This window comes from Lytechinus variegatus, chromosome 18 (genome assembly GCF_018143015.1).
Source record: "Lytechinus variegatus isolate NC3 chromosome 18, Lvar_3.0, whole genome shotgun sequence".
NCBI lineage: Eukaryota > Metazoa > Echinodermata > Echinoidea > Temnopleuroida > Toxopneustidae > Lytechinus > Lytechinus variegatus.
The window spans coordinates 3216155-3233413 of record NC_054757.1 but is presented as its reverse complement, the minus strand read 5'-3'; the positions used below and the strand labels follow the sequence as shown (position 1 = coordinate 3233413).

The 17259-nt window shown below is 34.6% G+C and overlaps 1 protein-coding gene across 1 annotated transcript in view; it reads left to right on the top strand.

Moving 5' to 3' along the window:
• LOC121431777 overlaps positions 1-17259 on the top strand; it is a 55090-nt gene that overhangs the window by 12905 nt on the left and 24926 nt on the right. The window contains exons 5-7 of the mRNA XM_041629478.1: positions 516-622; positions 15508-15603; positions 16886-16966. Coding sequence (XP_041485412.1) covers positions 516-622; positions 15508-15603; positions 16886-16966 — 284 coding nt within the window. The remainder of the gene's footprint in view (positions 1-515; positions 623-15507; positions 15604-16885; positions 16967-17259) is intronic.

The following is a 17259-nucleotide window of genomic DNA, read 5'->3' as shown; positions in this document are numbered from 1 at the left end:
GAAACTAAAGTAGGAGCATTTACCCTCTTTGCAAATTCAAAGTTGATTGTCATTTCTATTTTCTAAGAAATTCTCTCTTCCAGGGTTGCAAAAATGCAGCGTCACATCAAGAAATACCATATCTTGAAGATCTTGTGGATCATCCAAATGAAGTGAACATTGAATTTTTTCCATGTCTTCAGGTGAAATGGCTGGCTTGTATTTCACAAATCTCTTTCCTTTCTGTTTGAGAGTTTCTGAGAAACACTGGAAGAGTATATGCAGCATAATTACCCTGGCTTTAGCAGTGCAGCTGTTACGCGCGCTGCGTTTCAAGGAATAAATTCCTGCCAGGTACCCATTTACCTCACCTGGGTTGAGTGCAGCACATTGTGGATCAATTTCTTGCTGAAGGAAATTACGCCATGGTTGGGATTCGAACCCACGACCCTCTGTTTCAGAGTCCGGAGACTAATCCACTGGGCCACAACGCTCCACAAAAGTAATATCCATATATTTTAATGTTATACACGCAGAGATCAAGTGGAGCTAGTTCAAGAGATTGATGGCGGGAAGTGTTTACCAGGTGGTGCCGATGGAGAATTAGAACAAACTCACCGGTTGTCGAATGATGAAAATCAAGGTTTGCAATGTTTTTAGTTTTATTACTTACTTTAATACAGCAAGAGAGAAGGAGCTGTTCTTTGTGTAAATTTACACTTGGTTCTACACTCACTCTGGCTGTATTCAACTGGACCCCGTCTTACAAAGAGTTACGATTAATCCAATCAACCACAACTATGGAAAGCCAGCAACCTCAACATATGAAGCACATGTTTGTTCAAAATATTTTCTAGATATGTCATATATTCATACATTTATACTTTTCTTGAAAATTCAGTGTGCCTCTCGTTGCTAACATAGGACATTGTGCACAGTTCCTGAAGAAAAAAATTATGACATTGATGGATTTCCATATACAGTAGTTGAGGTTGATCGGATCAATCGTAACTCTTTGTAAGACAGGGCCCTGGGCCCGTATTCCATAAACGAGATAAGCATGCTTAAGTAAAAAATCTAAGCATTTTGTCTTATTTTCTGTCTAAGATAAAATTCTTAGCCAAAATGCGTATTCCATAAAGAATTGGCTAAGAATTTTGTCTTAGAATTTGGCTAAGAATTTTATTTTAGATAAAACTAAGACAGATATAGGATGAATGGCGAAGTAACTTTTCTTAAAACTGCAGATTCTGTATTTCATGTATTTCATAAATACAACATGGCTAAGAATTTAGCCCTAACTTTAAGACAGCTGTGAGTTGTCTTAATTGTATTAGTTTCAAGGTAATTCAGACAACAAAATTTTAGAATTTATACCTATATTGCATTTCGAGCTCCTGCCTCATTTTTTAAACCGATTTTCATAAAATTTTGAACACACATTGGTCTTAAGGTAAGGAGGTGGAAGATGTTTTTCTTTTTCAGAAATTGTGTTGCCATGGTAACAATATATTATGGCCAAAATTTTGCCGTTTAAAATACTTCATTAATTTTCTACCAATTCTCATGAAAGTTGGCTCACACATTGGATTTGAGGAAAAGATGTGCAAGACACATTTATGCATGTGTCGGAAATTGTGTTGCCATGGTAACGGTATATATTGGCAAAAATTATGTATAAATCTTGCTGTTCCAACTACTTCCTCAGTTTTTAACCAATTTTCATGAAATGTGGCACAAACATTAGTCTTGATGTGAAGATGTGCAAAACATATTTTATGCCTATATAAAAAATTGTGTTGCCATGGTAACAAAAAAAATACCAAAAATAAATGAAAATCTTGTGATTGAATTACTTCATCAGTTTTCAACTGGTCTATTCTCCTAAAATTTGGCATACACATTAGTCTTGAAGATGTCTAAGACATATTTTTTACTGTATCAAAAGTCGTGTTGCCATGGTAACAACATATAATATAATGAAATTAGGTGAAAAATTTGTGGTTTGAACCGCTTTTTAGTTTTCAACCAATTCTTATAAAAGTTGGCTCACACATTGATTTTGAGACTAGATCTGTAAGACATAGTCTATATTGAAAAATGTGTTTCCATGGTAACAGCATATCAAATCAATAAATGTTTAAACAGCATGATGTGGATTAAACTACTTCTTATTTTATGACATTGGCCAGTATGCTCATGGAATGCAGGTTTTGCGCTAAAATAATCTGCAAGACACATTTTCTCATTCATCAAAACATGTGTTTGTATTGGTACATGTAACTGCAAACATCTACGCCAAAATAAGATTAAGACAATGGTCAATGCTAAATTTTGTTTGGCTACATGGAGAACTACATGTAGCTCTTGGCTTAGTTCTAGCTTTTAATTTTAGGGGGGGGGGTGTTACACCCACAAATGTAATAATCGCCCACAAATGTAATAACGCCCACAAATGTAATAACACTTTACCCACAAATGTAATAACGCCCACAAATGTAATAACACTTTACCCACAAATGTAATAATGCACTTTACCCACAAATGTAATAATTTTTGATCGCCCACAAATGTAATAATGACTTTACCCACAAATGTAATAATTTTGAAGGGATTTTTGGCAAATCCGTTCTGAACTAAAATCGTATAGTAATGCGTTCATTTAGCACAAAAGTGCAAAGTCTCTTTTCCTGACCCGGTCAATTAACAAATTATAATATAAATCCAAAGTCTTTATTCCAGACCCGGTTGTTTCAAAAATAATAATATGAGCCCAAAGTCTTTATTCCAGACCCGGTTGTTTCAAAAATTATAATATAAATCCAAAGTCTTTATTCCAGACCCGGTTGTTTCGAAAATAATAATATGAGCCCAAAGTCTTTATTCCAGACCCGGTTGTTTCAAAAATAATAATATGAGCCCAAAGTCTTTATTCCTGACCCGGTTGTTTCAAAAATTATAATATAAATCCAAAGTCTTTTTCCAGACCCTGTTGTTTCAAAAATTATAATATAAATCAAGTCTTTATTCCAGACCCGGTTGTTTAGAAAATAATGATATAAGTCCAAAGTCTTTATTCCAGACCCGGTTGTTTAAAAAATAATCATATGATCCAAAAGTCTTTATTCCAGACCTGATTGTTTCAAAAATGATAATATAAATCAAAAGTCTTTATTCCAGACCCGGTTGTTTAAAAAATAATAATGCAAGTCCAAAGTCTTTTTCCAGACCCTGTTGTTTCAAAAATCATGATATGAATCCAAAATATTTCTCCAGACCCGGATGTTTAAAAAAATCATGATATAAGTCCAAAGTCTTTTTTCCAGACCCGGTTATTTCAAAAATTATAATATAAATCAAAAGTCTTTATTCCAGACCCGGTTGTTTAGAAAATAATGATATAAGTCCAAAGTCTTTATTCCAGACCCGGTTGTTTAAAAAATAATCGTATGATCCAGAAGTCTTTATTCCAGACCTGATTGTTTCAAAAATGATAATTTAAGTCCAAAGTCTTTTCTCCAGACCCGGTTGTTTCAAAAATTATAATATAAATCCAAAGTCTTTTTCCAGACCCTGTTGTTTCAAAAATTATAATATAAATCAAAAGTCTTCATTCCAGACCCGGTTGTTTAAAAAATGATAATATAAGTCCAAAGTCTTTATTCCAGACCCGGTTGTTTAAACAATAATAATGCAAGTCCAAAGTCTTTTTCCAGACCCTGTTGTTTCAAAAATCATGATATGAATCCAAAATATTTCTCCAGACCCGGGTGTTTAAAAAAATCATGATATAAGTCCAAAGTCTTTTTTCCAGACCCGGTTATTTCAAAAATTATAATTTTTATTCCTAAATGAGATACATTAATGATATTCCAGTGGAATAAAAATGAGAATCGAGCTTAGTCTTTTCTCCAGACGCTAATGGTAAATTGGAAATCAAGCATAGTCTTTGCTCCAGACCCGGTAACTAAAAGCTGAAACTTTATAGTAATGTGTTTATATAGCACAAAAATGTGAAATCTCTTTTTTCCAGACCCGGTTAATTAAAAAATAATAATATAAGTCCAAAGTCTTTTTTCCAGACCCATTTATTTCAAAAATTATAATAATTATAAAAAACAAAGACCCACGATCTTATTTATGTTGAATAACATGGAAATGTAGCGTAGTCTTTCTGTCAGACCCAGTTATAAAAGTAATTAAAAACACAACAACAACAAAACAAAGACCCTGCAACCATTAAAGGTCAAGTCCTCTTCAGAAAACTGTTGATTTGAATCAATAGAGAAAAATCAGAGAAGCACAATGCTGAAAATGTCATCAAAATCGGATGTAAAATAAGAAAGTTATGACATTTCAAAGTTTTGTTTATTTTCAACAAAATAGTTATATGAACGAGCCAGCTACATCCGAATGAGAAAGTCGATGATGTCACTCACTCACTATTTCTTTTGGTTTTCATTGTTTGAATTATACATTATTTCAACTTTTACGAATTTGACGATTAGGACCTTCTTGCCTAAAGCACAAAATGTTAAAATAATAAATTTCCACGTGTTACAGGGAGGAATGAAACTTCATTTCACATGACAATGACGAGAAAAATATTTCATATTTCATTTAAGAAAATACAAAAGAAATAGTAAGTGATGTCATCAGTTCCTCATTTGCATACCGACCGAGATGTGCATATAACTGTTTTGTGAAATGAAGCGAAACATTAAAATGCCATAACTTTCTTATTTTACATCCGATTTTGATGAAATTTTCAGTGTTATGCATGTTGAATTTTTCTCTTTTTATTCAAATCAAGTTTTTGTTGGGGTGGACTTGTCCTTTAAAAAAATAATTTCTTGTATATTCCTTCCTTTTTTCTATGAAAAAACCTAAATAACAAAACATTAAAATACATATGAAAAAAAAACTGAGAAATAAGATATCAGTAAACAATAGGGGGATTACTTCCCGAAAACGATAAAGTTGTTGATTGACGATCTATGATATATTATATAAAAGAAAAACATTCTAAGAAGAGGGGATAACCATTCCATTCCATGTTTTTATTTAGCAATAAGTCATGATTGACTATTTTTGCCACCCACTGTATGAGAAGTAGGGTAACAATTTCATTTAGTATTATTTTTATTACTTCTTTTTGTCTCACCTGCATAGCAGAGTGAGACTATAGGCGCTGCTTTTCCGACGGCGACGGCGGCGGCGGCGTCAACATCAAATCTTAACCTGAGGTTAAGTATTTGAAATGACATAACTTAGAAAGTAGAAAAACCTAGTTCATGAAACTTTTTCATAAGGTTAATCAAGTATTACTTAACATCCTATCAGAGTTTCATGTCACATGACTAAAGTCAAAGGTCATTTTGGGTCAATGAACTTAGACCATGTTGGGGGAATCAACATCAAAATCTTAACCTGAGGTTAAGATTTTGAAATAACATCATAACTTAGAAAATATAGAGATCTAGTTGATTAAACTTGGACATAAGGTTAATCAAGTATCACCAAACACCCTGCATGAGTTTTACGTCACATGACCAAGATCAAAGGTCATTTAGGGTCAATGAACTTTGGCCGATTTGGAGGTATCTGATGAATTACAATCAAAACTTAAAAAGGTTTTGGATCTGATTCATGAAACTTGGACATAATAGTAATCAAGTATTACTGAACATCCTGGGCAAGTTTCAGGTCACATGGTCAAGGTCAAAGGTCATTTAGGGTCAATGAACTTTGGCCGAATTGTTTTTTTTTGGTGAATTACCATCATAACTTTGAAAGTATGTTGGTCTAGTTCATAAAACTTGGACATAAGAGTAATCAAGTATCACTGAATATCCTGTGCAAGTTTCAGGTCCCATGATCAAGGTCAAAGGTCATGTGAGGTCAATGAATTTTGGCCACATTGGGGGTATTTGTTGAATTACAATCCTATCTCTGTAAGTGTATTGGTCTAGTTCATAAAACGTGGAAATAAGAGTAACCAAGTATCACTTAACATCTTGTGCGAGTTACAGTAGTTTTCAAAGTCAGCACTGCTGCTATTTTGAATCGCGTGATGCAGGTGAGACGGTCAGAAGCATTCCACTTGTTTATTATTATTATTTCTTGTATATTCATTCCTTTTTTTATGAAAAAAAAACACAAAACCTTTAAATACATATAAAACAAAAAACTGAGGAATAAGATATCAGCACACAATATGGGGATTACTTCCCGTAAACGATAAGGTTGTTGATTGACGATCTATGAGATATTATATAAAAGAAAATCATTCTAGCAAGAGGGGATAAAGTTTTAACAAGTTCTTCGGTATCTTAAATTTTCAGTGTACCAAGCACCATTTGTAATATATTCAGCATTTCTTTTTATTAGTTACAATTCCAATAATCTCAGTGGCCTAAGATATATTTTCTGGGGTTATATTGACCCGTTAAGTAAGTAAAGAGAGAGAGAGGATTTATGTGATCAAGAAGTGATAAGATAGGGAAAAAAAAACTGATTTGAAATGACTGAAAGAGAGACAGGCAAAGAAAGAAGGGCCCCCTCCCACACCCCTACCAGAGTTACGGAGTTAGGCTGTCCCGTCGGTGGATTCAGGTCCATCAACATCTTGAGGTTTAATCTTTCCAGGGGGCAAACGTGTGTGTGTGTATTTGAGTTTTGTCAGACGTGTATCAATCAGATATGATTATTTACGTCTGGGACCGACCTTTAACGTTACCATCCGAAAGACGTGACCAGGGCTCGAACCTCGACCCTCTGCATCAATTTGTAACTTCCCCACAGCTTGGATTACAGGCGCACGCCACAACGCCAAGTCTTTAAATATGGTGTAGTCTTTGCTCTAGACCCATGCAGTTATTTCAAAATAGGAAATTATTAGAAACAATAAAAACAGACAAACAATATTAACCAAGACGCCACAATATCATTGATGTAGAATAACGTTGTTGTTGTTATTTTGGGTTTTTAAGGCGCGTACCATTCAGATCTGAATATTTACGCCTTTTGTTAATTTGACGCTTTTGTGGTATTCAATTCAATTCAATTTTATTTATTTCACTTCCATCAAACAAAAACAAGTTGTATACCAACTTACGGTATGCCTTATCACAGGGTTTTATAGTTTGGGAGATGCTGGTGTCTAAGTTTTTAGATTAATCTTTTGCTTAATTTGTATTTTAAGAGTGGGGTAAAGACAACTCTCTAAACCCAAGCATTTAACTGGGTTTAATTTTAAAGATTGGTCTTAGCTTTGATTTTTTTTTCAATATTTGTTTATCTTATAAATAGCTGGGTCTAGACGAAGGTCTAAGCATAATAATAATGTTATTCAACAGGAATAAGAATATGACAAAGTCTTATGTTTTTAAGATTGTTTGAATTAATTTCTAAATGACTGGGTCTGGAATAGAGACAACGCTCTAAACATGTGCTTTTGTACTTGGTCTTAATTTGGAGGATTGTTGGTTCTTAGATTCGTTGTTGGGGGTTGGGTTTTATTGTTTTTTTTTATTCTTGAAATAATTGTGTCTGGAGGAAAGTCTACAATCGATCTCCATGTTATTCTACAGTAGTTAGATTATTGGGTATTCGTTTTAGACAATTTTATTTTTAAATAATAACCAAGTCTGAAAAATGGACGTCACGGTTTTCTTTGCAAATGCATAATTACAATGTTTTGTAGGGGTCTTAGTATTATTATACAAAAGAATCTGGGTGTGGGTACAGACATATTTTTTACTGGGTGTAACTTTTGAAAACTGGTTTTAGATTTGATTTTCTTTTTTAATTCATTTCTTAGATAACCTGGTCTGGAGGAAAGAGTACGTTTTACAACTCATGTTATTCCAAGAGAATATGATAGGGTCTTATGTTAGATTTTTTTTCGTAATTTTTGTAATAATTAGGTCTGGAATAAAGACAACATTCTAAACCTCTTTTTAAAAACATGTTCTTAGGTTCAAGGATTGCTTGGTATTTATAGATTTGGAGTTATTTATATTTTTACTCTTAGCCTTATTTTGAAAAACAAATGACTGGGTCTGGCTGGAAGACTACGCTATATGTCCATGTTATCCAGCATAAAGAATATGGGGTCTTTATACGGTTTTTGTTGTTGTTGTATTGTTATTTACAATTTTTGAATAAGGGGTTTGGAGAAAAGGCTACGCTCGATTTTCTTTTTTTCCACTGGAATATCATTATAGTATCTTAGTTTGGACTTATATTATAATTTTTGAAATAACTGGGTCTGGAAAAAAGACTTTGGACTTACATTATAATTTTTGAAACTACTGCGTCTGGAAAAAGACTTTGGACTTTTGTGCTATATGAAGGCATTACTATAGGGTTTTAGTTTTTAGTTTTAAATAACCGGGTCTGGAGAAAAGACTATGCTTGATTCTCAATTTACTCATAGCGCGTATATTCACAATACGTTCAGTATAATTTAAAACAACAACAAATACTTTGATTCCACCAGTTTTAATTAACTGGGTCTTGAGAGAAGACTAGGCTCGATTCTCATTTTTATTCCACCGGAACATCATTATCGCATTTTAGTTTGGACTTATATCATAATATTTGAAACAACTGGGTCTGGAATAAAGACTTTGGGCTCATATTATTTTTGAAACAACCGGGTCTGGAATAAAGACTTTGGATTTATATTAATTTTTTGAAACATCCAGGACTGGAAAAAGACTTTGGATTTATATTATAATTTTTGAAACAATCGGTTCTGGAATAAAGACTTTAGGCTCATATGATTATTTTTTGAACAACCGGGTCTGGAATAAAGACTTTGGATTTATATTATAATTTTTGAAACAACCGGGTCTGGAGAAAAAACTTTAGACTTATATTATCATTTTTGAAATAATCGGGTCTGGAATAACGACTTTAGGCTCATATGATTATTTTTTAAACAACCGGGTCTGGAATAAAGACTTTGGGCTCATATTATTATTTTTGAAACAACCGGGTCTGGAATAAAGACTTTGGATTTATATTATAATTTTTTAAACGACCGGGTCTGGAAAAAGACTTTGGATTTATATTATCATTTTTGAAACAACCGGGTCTAGAAAAAGACTTTGGATTTATATTATAATTTTTGAAACAACGGGGTCTGGAGAAAAGACTTTGGACTTATATTATCATTTTTTAAACAACCGGGTCTGGAATAAAGACTTTGGATTTATATTATAATTTTTGAAACAACAGGGTCTGGAAAAAGACTTTGGATTTATATTATAATTTTTTAAACAACTTGGTCTGGATAAACGACTTTGGACTTATATTATCATTTTTGAAACAATCGGGTCTGGAATAAAGACTTTAGGCTCATATGATTATTTCTTAAACAACCGGGTCTGGAATAAAGACTTTGTACTTATGTTATATTTTTGGAAACAACCGGGTCTGGAATAAAGACTTTGGGCTCATATTATTATTTTTGAAACAATCGGGTCTGGAATAAAGACTTTGCATTTATATTATAATTTTTGAAACAACCGGGTCTGGAAAAAGACTGTGGATTTATATTATAATTTTTGAAACAACGGGGTCTGGAGAAAAGACTTTGGACTTATATTATCATTTTTTAAACAATCGGGACTGGAATAAAGACTTTGGACTTATATTATTATTTTTTTTTAAACCGGGTCTGGAATAAAGACTTTGGATTTATATTATAATTTTTTAAACAACCGGGTCTGGAGAAACGACTTAGGACTTATATTATCATTTTTTAAACAATCGGGTCTGGAATAAAGACTTAAAGCTCATATGATTATTTCTTAAACAACCGGGTCTGGAATAAAGACTTTGTACTTATATCATAATTTTTTAAACAACCGGGTCTGGAATAAAGACTTTGGGCTCATATTATTATTTTTGAAACAACCGGGTCTGGAATAAAGACTTTGGATTTATAGTATAATTTGTTAATTAACCGGGTCAGGAAAAGAGACTTTGCACTTTTGTGCTATATGAACGCATTACTATACGATTTTAGTTCAGAATGGATTTGCCAAAAATCCCTTCAAATTTATTACATTTGTGGGTAAAGTCATTATTACATTTGTGGGCGATCAAAAATTATTACATTTGTGGGTAAAGTGCATTATTACATTTGTGGGTGAAATTATTACATTTGTGGGTAAAGTGTTATTACATTTGTGGGCGTTATTACATTTGTGGGTAAAGTGTTATTACATTTGTGGGCGTTATTACATTTGTGGGCGTTATTACATTTGTGGGTGCAACAGGGGGCGCTAGGCCTCTAGATCTCAAACTGCAGCCCCTAGCTTTAGATGTAGGCCTAAGCCTAAATCAAGATCCTTTAGTCCTAGAAATAATCCAATGCTAGATCCCTAGCTCACTTCCCTTTTCAGGCCTAATGTTAGATGAATAGATCTAGACTAGCCTACATTTACTTTTTTTTAGAACTAGAATCTATATTTTGATAGAGTCTACAAGTCTCCACTTTAGATCTCGACCTAATACTATGTAGGCCTACACCTAGATTTATATAGTTAGTTGTACATCTAGATAGGGTGTAACTTTTAGTCTTAGTCATTTAGTCTAGATCTAGGCCTAGATCTACGTTAGAGATTCTAGATCAAACAGTAGACTAGATCAGCCAGTCCTAGCGTTAGGGCTACCGGCTAGGCTAGAAATAGAATCTAGAATGAATAGAAGAAAGCATAGCTATACTAGGCTAGGCCACCTAGATCTAGTAAATTTATATAAATCTAGGCCCCAGTCTAGTCTGAGCTGTTGGTCTAGGTTTTATTTCAGGCCTGTTTTCTAGAAACCTTAGATCTAAACAAACTCCCCAAAATGTATAAAATAGAAACTCCTCCAAATCTAGGCCTACATATAGATATATAGGCCTAGGTCAGGACTAGATCTAAGTTTTGGCAAGCAATGTATAGCGATGGGTACTCTAGCACTGTAGACATGAATAACCGTCGTTTCTGGGAGTTATTTAAAAGTTTCTGACATATACTGTCATATCACATTGGTGAGATTAAGGTCTAGGCCAAAGTAATGTTACAATTAGACTGTCGAGTGTCGTATTCGTAGACGTAGTCGTAACGTTAGTTTAGCAAAAAAAAAAATCGGAGACTGAAATGAAGCTTTTGTTCTAACTTTACCTAGTCAGATCTATTCTAGTCCTGCATGTAAATCTATCCCTGTCCTAAGTAAGGCTAAGCCAGGCTAAGTCCTGAATGTTGTTCTAGGCCTAGACCAATACTGATAGGCCTGGTAGGCCTATATAGGCCTAGGTTTTTATGTACTTTATGTAGCTTCAGTGTCGGTTGCTCCACTATGTCTATGGCACTAGACTAGAGTCTAACAAAGTTACATTTTGCAGCCTTCATGTCTCATGAAAATAAAAAAAAGTCAAAATAATGTTCAATTCTCCTCCAAACAGACGGATATTATAGATTTTGGGCCTAGGCTAGATCTAGGCCTAATGTTAGACCCAAGACTAGTCTCAAAAGGTTGTCCCTAAGGGAGCCTAGGTCTACTTAAACTGAAGTTAAGAGTAGAGATGTCGAGAGGAATATTTCAATTTATATTTTGACAAACAATACATGAAAAGTAATAAATGGGACTGATACACAAAAAACTGTGCAAGTCACTCGGTTTGGGATTGAAATGTTTTGGTAATTAACAAAAATATAGATAATTTGAATTAAAAATTCTTACCATATATGGGTGATGAATGCTCTTCTCTTACTACAATAGTTGTAATTAGTTTCAATAAAATCCAAATTTTTAAGAAAAAGCAACTTCTGTGACATTTTTGCAAGTTTGTTGCAGTCACCTCTGCAGCAATTTATTATTAAGAAGGTCACTGAAGGTCATAGAATTTGAGACTTTGGCTTAGCCATATCGCCTGACTTGAGACAAATGTCTTAAAGTTTATAGAATATCGTTAGGGAAGATTTCTTAGACAAGCAAAATGCTAAGACAAATTGCTAAGACTTAAGCAAAAATCTTATCTCGTTTATGGAATACGGGCCCTGGTCCCTCTGCTATTATCACAGTTTGTCCACCATTTGGTCTAATTGCTACTTAGCCTATTTGCCATTATTGTACCGTAAGTAACGGTGTATTAACCGCACCCGTGTATAAACCGCACCCCCAACTTTGGACTAAAAAAAAAAAAAAAAAAAAAAAAAATTCTCATATTTACATGCTTATTTGAGGTACGAAGAAACAAAACTAAGTTTAAGATTTCAAAGTATCCAAAGAGATTACCGGTATGCGGAAATCTGCTGTTCTTGATCAATTCATCTACAAATATTAGAAAGAACAATCCCGACAATATTGGTAACTTATACACTCACCTCACAGTCACAGTGTACACACACACAGCACTGCCATTACATGTACATTGCAAACTACGATACAGTACCAGTCATGCCAGTACATTTTATCAAATCATGATCTGTGTCTTTCCCAGCGTAGGAGGAAGAAACATTCACATTTCTTGCATCAAAATCTCACAATCAATTTCAGAAATTTGATGTCTTAGCATGAATTTTGGATACGGGATTACAGGAAGGTTCAAGAAACAAAGAAATTGACATTTTTTCCAGTTGTTTTTTACGGCTTTGTGCCGTCTCTCTCGTGCGTGGCTTACATGGTATCTTATGAAAAGCAAACAGGAAGGAAAAAAACAAGCTGGCGCGAAACGGGACTTTGAATAGCGCCAGCTTAAGTCGCACTGTAACCATATCACAACGCAATCTCTAAGCCTAGCCGCGCTCAGCTCACTCAACTCTCGCTCAGCGCAGCGGTGACAAAATATTACCGAGAATGCTTGGCGTCTCTTTTAACTTAGCCAGGGAACTTCACTTCTTTGAATCGAGAATAAAGTCAAAATTAGTGTCATGAAGGTGGGTGCGTTTGTTATGGACAATATTTAATTAATCGATTCCCATTACCCGCGGCTCATACCCCTCAAAACGACATTGCCTGGGCGGCTACGCCCGGCCACTCGATGTGTTGTGAACTGGCAGACATCGTACATGTACGGGAGGGGTTACGGCGGGCTGGCTCAGACCCGTAACACCGTGTATAAACCGCACCCCCGACTTTTGCTACTATCCCGCCGAGAAAAAGGTGCGGTTAATACACCGTTACTTACGGTAATTTATGCTATACCCATTTTATCTATAACCCTTTTGTCCAACACTGAATATTAGATGAACTGTTTGTAAACCAGTTTGGTGAAGTGAAAAAAATGCAAGAAGTGGAATTAGACCAACTGGGTATCAGACTAAATGACAGTTGGCTTAATGGTTTATAGGACCATGGGATGGTTATGGCAATGAGACCAAATTTATAATAGACCAAATGGCCCGAGTTCACAAAGGTGGTTTTTGTCTCGCCTGCATAGCAGAGTGAGACTATAGGCGCCGCTTTTCCGGCGGCGGCGTCAACATCAAATCTTAACCTGAGGTTAAGTTTTTGAAGTGACATCATAACTTAGAAAGTATATGGACCTAGTTCATGAAACTTGGCCATAAGGTTAATCAAGTATTACTGAACATCCTATTAGAGTTTCATGTCACATGACCAAGGTCAAAGGTCATTTAGGGTCAATGAACTTAGACCATGTTGGGGGAATCAACATCAAAATCTTAACCTGAGGTTAAGTTTTTGAAATGTCATCATAACTTAGGAAATATATGGACCTAGGTCATTAAACTTGGACATAAGGTTAATCAAGTATCACCAAACATCCTGCATGAGTTTCACGTCACATGACCAAGGTCAAAGGTCATTTGGGGTCAATGAACTTTGGCCGATTTGGGGGTATCTGTTGAATTACAATCAAAACTTTAAAAGTTTTTGGGTCTGATTCATGAAACTTGGACATAATAGTAATCAAGTATCACTGAACATCCTGTGCAAGTTTCAGGTCACATGATCAAGGTCAAAGGTCATTTAGGGTCAATAAACTTTGGCCGAATTGGGGGTATTTGTTGAATTACCATCATAACTTTGCAAGTTTATTGATCTGACTTTTGAAACTTGGACATAAGAGTAATCAAGTATCACTGAATATCCTGTGCAAGTTTCAGGTCACATGATCAAGGTCAAAGGTCATGTGAGGTCAATGAACTTTGGTCACATTGGGGGTATTTGTTGAATTACCATCCTATCTCTGTAAAGTGTATTGGTCTAGTTCATAAAACATGGAAATAAGAGTAACCAAGTATCACTGAACATCTTGTGCGAGTTATAGTAGTTTTCAAAGTCAGCACTGCTGCTATGTTGAATCGCGTGATGCAGGTGAGACGGCCAGAGGCATTCCACTTGTTAAATCTATCAGTTGAACCCATAGTTTAATGCAGATATTCTGTATTAATTATGCTTATTTACCAGGTATATTAAAAACTGTTAAATGCTGATGCGCGCTTTTGTCACAGTGCGCCAAATTGATGCCTGTTGCTGTGGTTATCCATGCTATTTCATTGATTAGTCCATTGTTTTGAATTAATGAGTCCACTCTTCAAACAATGTTCGGTACTTGTATTGTATTGTAAAATCACCTTAATGAATTCAGGCCAATGGTTTTGTTCCATTTGATATTAGACAATCTGAGAAGATGAATGAAGTTTGACTTGCTTTACCTTGAAGGGTCACAATAGTTGTCTATAGGGCCTTCCTATAAAACCTAAAGCCTTTGATTATCTTCTTGCTTGATAACAAATAATAATGTTTTCTAAATGTTGTGGTAAATAAACACTAACCCAGAGATGCTGAGTGTTCCCTTTTTGCAGTACTTCTTTTATTTCCATAGAAATACTGCAGGTTTTCAGAAAAATACCTTTTCCCCCAAATTGTATCGTGTATAAATGTGTTTTGGAGTAAGTTGAAAATAAACAGAACTGTTTTTACACTCAAAATAAAATTCATTTTGAATCCCTCAAATAAGGAAGTTGGTTGTCATGGGTGTAACTATGGGGGGGGGGCAAATGTCCCCTTTAAAAAAAATGGGGGAAAGGGAGAAAAAAATGGGAGAAAGAAAGTGAAACGTATTGGGCGATGAAGAAATTTTTTTTCGTTATTTTTATGAAACATAACTTGCTTAATAGGGCCTATGTGTTCATTCCTGGTGCTTGCATTGTCTGTTTAATGAGATTTAATGTTTTCAAGTCAATGTACACAAATATATTTCTTCACACTTCGAGTTATTATGATATATATGCAGTGACGTGTGCTTCTTTTTAATGAGTACCAAATGATTGCCCCCCCCCCTTTTTTGGTCTGAATATAAAACATTTCCAGTCTGTGCTTACGTTCGCATTAGGGGATTGGTGAGATATGTCTGCTCATGGCAACTGAGCACGCTTCGCTCCCTTTAAATGACAAAATTTTTGCTGGTGCCCCCCCCCCCAAGCCGTGACCCATGGTCCACCACTTTTTGCTTTGGATTGCAATAATTTTCATTGACTTTCGTTTGTTTGCCATGTATAGGAATCTCATACGTCAAAGAAGAACGCAAAAATGAGTGTGTCACTCCAGGAGCAGATGGATCAAAGTATTACATGAGTCAGCTGTTAACTCTTGAAGGTATGATTATTGGGGGAAACCCCAGTATAGCGGTCCACCTGCACCTCCTCTGATCAGTTATATCGGGAGGAGAGACTTGTGGGTCATAGTGATTCAGTTTGCTTTTCACCTCACAGGCACAGGTGATGCCAAACAAATAATTGTAATTATAATGATAATAATAACTATGGTAATAATGATAGTAGCAATAATAATATTATTAAAGATAAATTCCAGTTCTGGTAACGATCTCAAAATGACTATTTACTATTATGAGTAAAAAATATGTGCCAAAGGATTCTGGAAGAAATTGTGTAATTGCTGAGAAATAAGCAAATAAGCGTGGATTCGGTAATTTCCGTCGGTCTTTATTTCCGGCAATAATAATACACTGTCCCACGTGTGCCTATCTGTGTTGGTGATCTTCAGTGTGAACATTTTTCAGCGTAGATTTCAAGATTTCACAAAGTTCAGTTTATGTAACTGTGCATGTACCAGAACTAGATCCTTGATGATATACTGACAATTAAGCCTGGTTTTACAGACTTTCTCATGACTTCAGTGTTTACTGCAACTACTGGCATTTCTCTTTAAGCTCAGATCAAATAAAAAAAAATCAGAGTGATATGTTCAAATAATTGTCATATTAGTCATGATACAAAAATGATGTATTGACAGACAGTGGAAAATGTGTATTCGTTAACAAAAGATGTCAAAAAGAGATTGTTTTTATGATGCAAATTTGACTTCTCTTTAGGACGGTGTAACTGGGTCATTTGAAGGTGAAAGGTAGTGAAAATCAGATTTACACCTTTAGACATATACCTAGCTGAAAGCGGAATACAGTATTCTTATTGGATGGTTAAACTTGAAATTTGAAGCGTAGGGTGTCTAGTTACATAGAATGACTGATCTACTGTATTGTCCATGTCATCTAAAGTGAAATAATCTTTCATTTTTGCTCATGAGATATTATGCTCAACTCTGTCAAGTCATATACTTTGTCATATCTCATTTTGTAGTAATTTAAACTTTTATAAACAAAAGAAAAAAAATATATTTTCATATTTTTTTAATCAAATATTTGAGATAGTATAGCATGTTAAAAGTATTCAGAATTCGTGAGGAGTCAAGAGGCAAAAAAGTTTATTATAAACTTTAAATATCTACATCCAAGGTATTATGTTTAAAAAGTATTTTTCCAATTGCTGTAAATGGCAAAAGTAAAATATCAGTATGATTAGTAGATGTACATGTTCGTAGTAAAGCATTATATTGCCTTTGTTTTGTTCATTTGTGATAGGTCAAACTTTCACCATCAAACATGAAGTAGATGAAGATCTCACTGGTAAAGAACAGAAACAGGATCAGTGTACTAAACAAGGTAAGCACATTGAAAGGCATGATTTACAAATTGAGAGCACTATCATGAAGAAACTTAAATTAGGGGCCTGGTGGTAAGCCCGGTAGAGTCTTATGAATGGTTCATTGTAAAAAGATGGTGTATGTTGAAAACTGACTAGTGAAGAATGCATCTTGTTTTCCAATCAACTTAACAATTTGAAATGCTTACAGTAAACAAAAAAAGAAATACTGTTTCAGATAAGCTTCTTTTTTAATTTTGGCTTTTTAATGACTTTTTTGGCTATTAACAGAGAACCTTTCCTGGCAACGTAT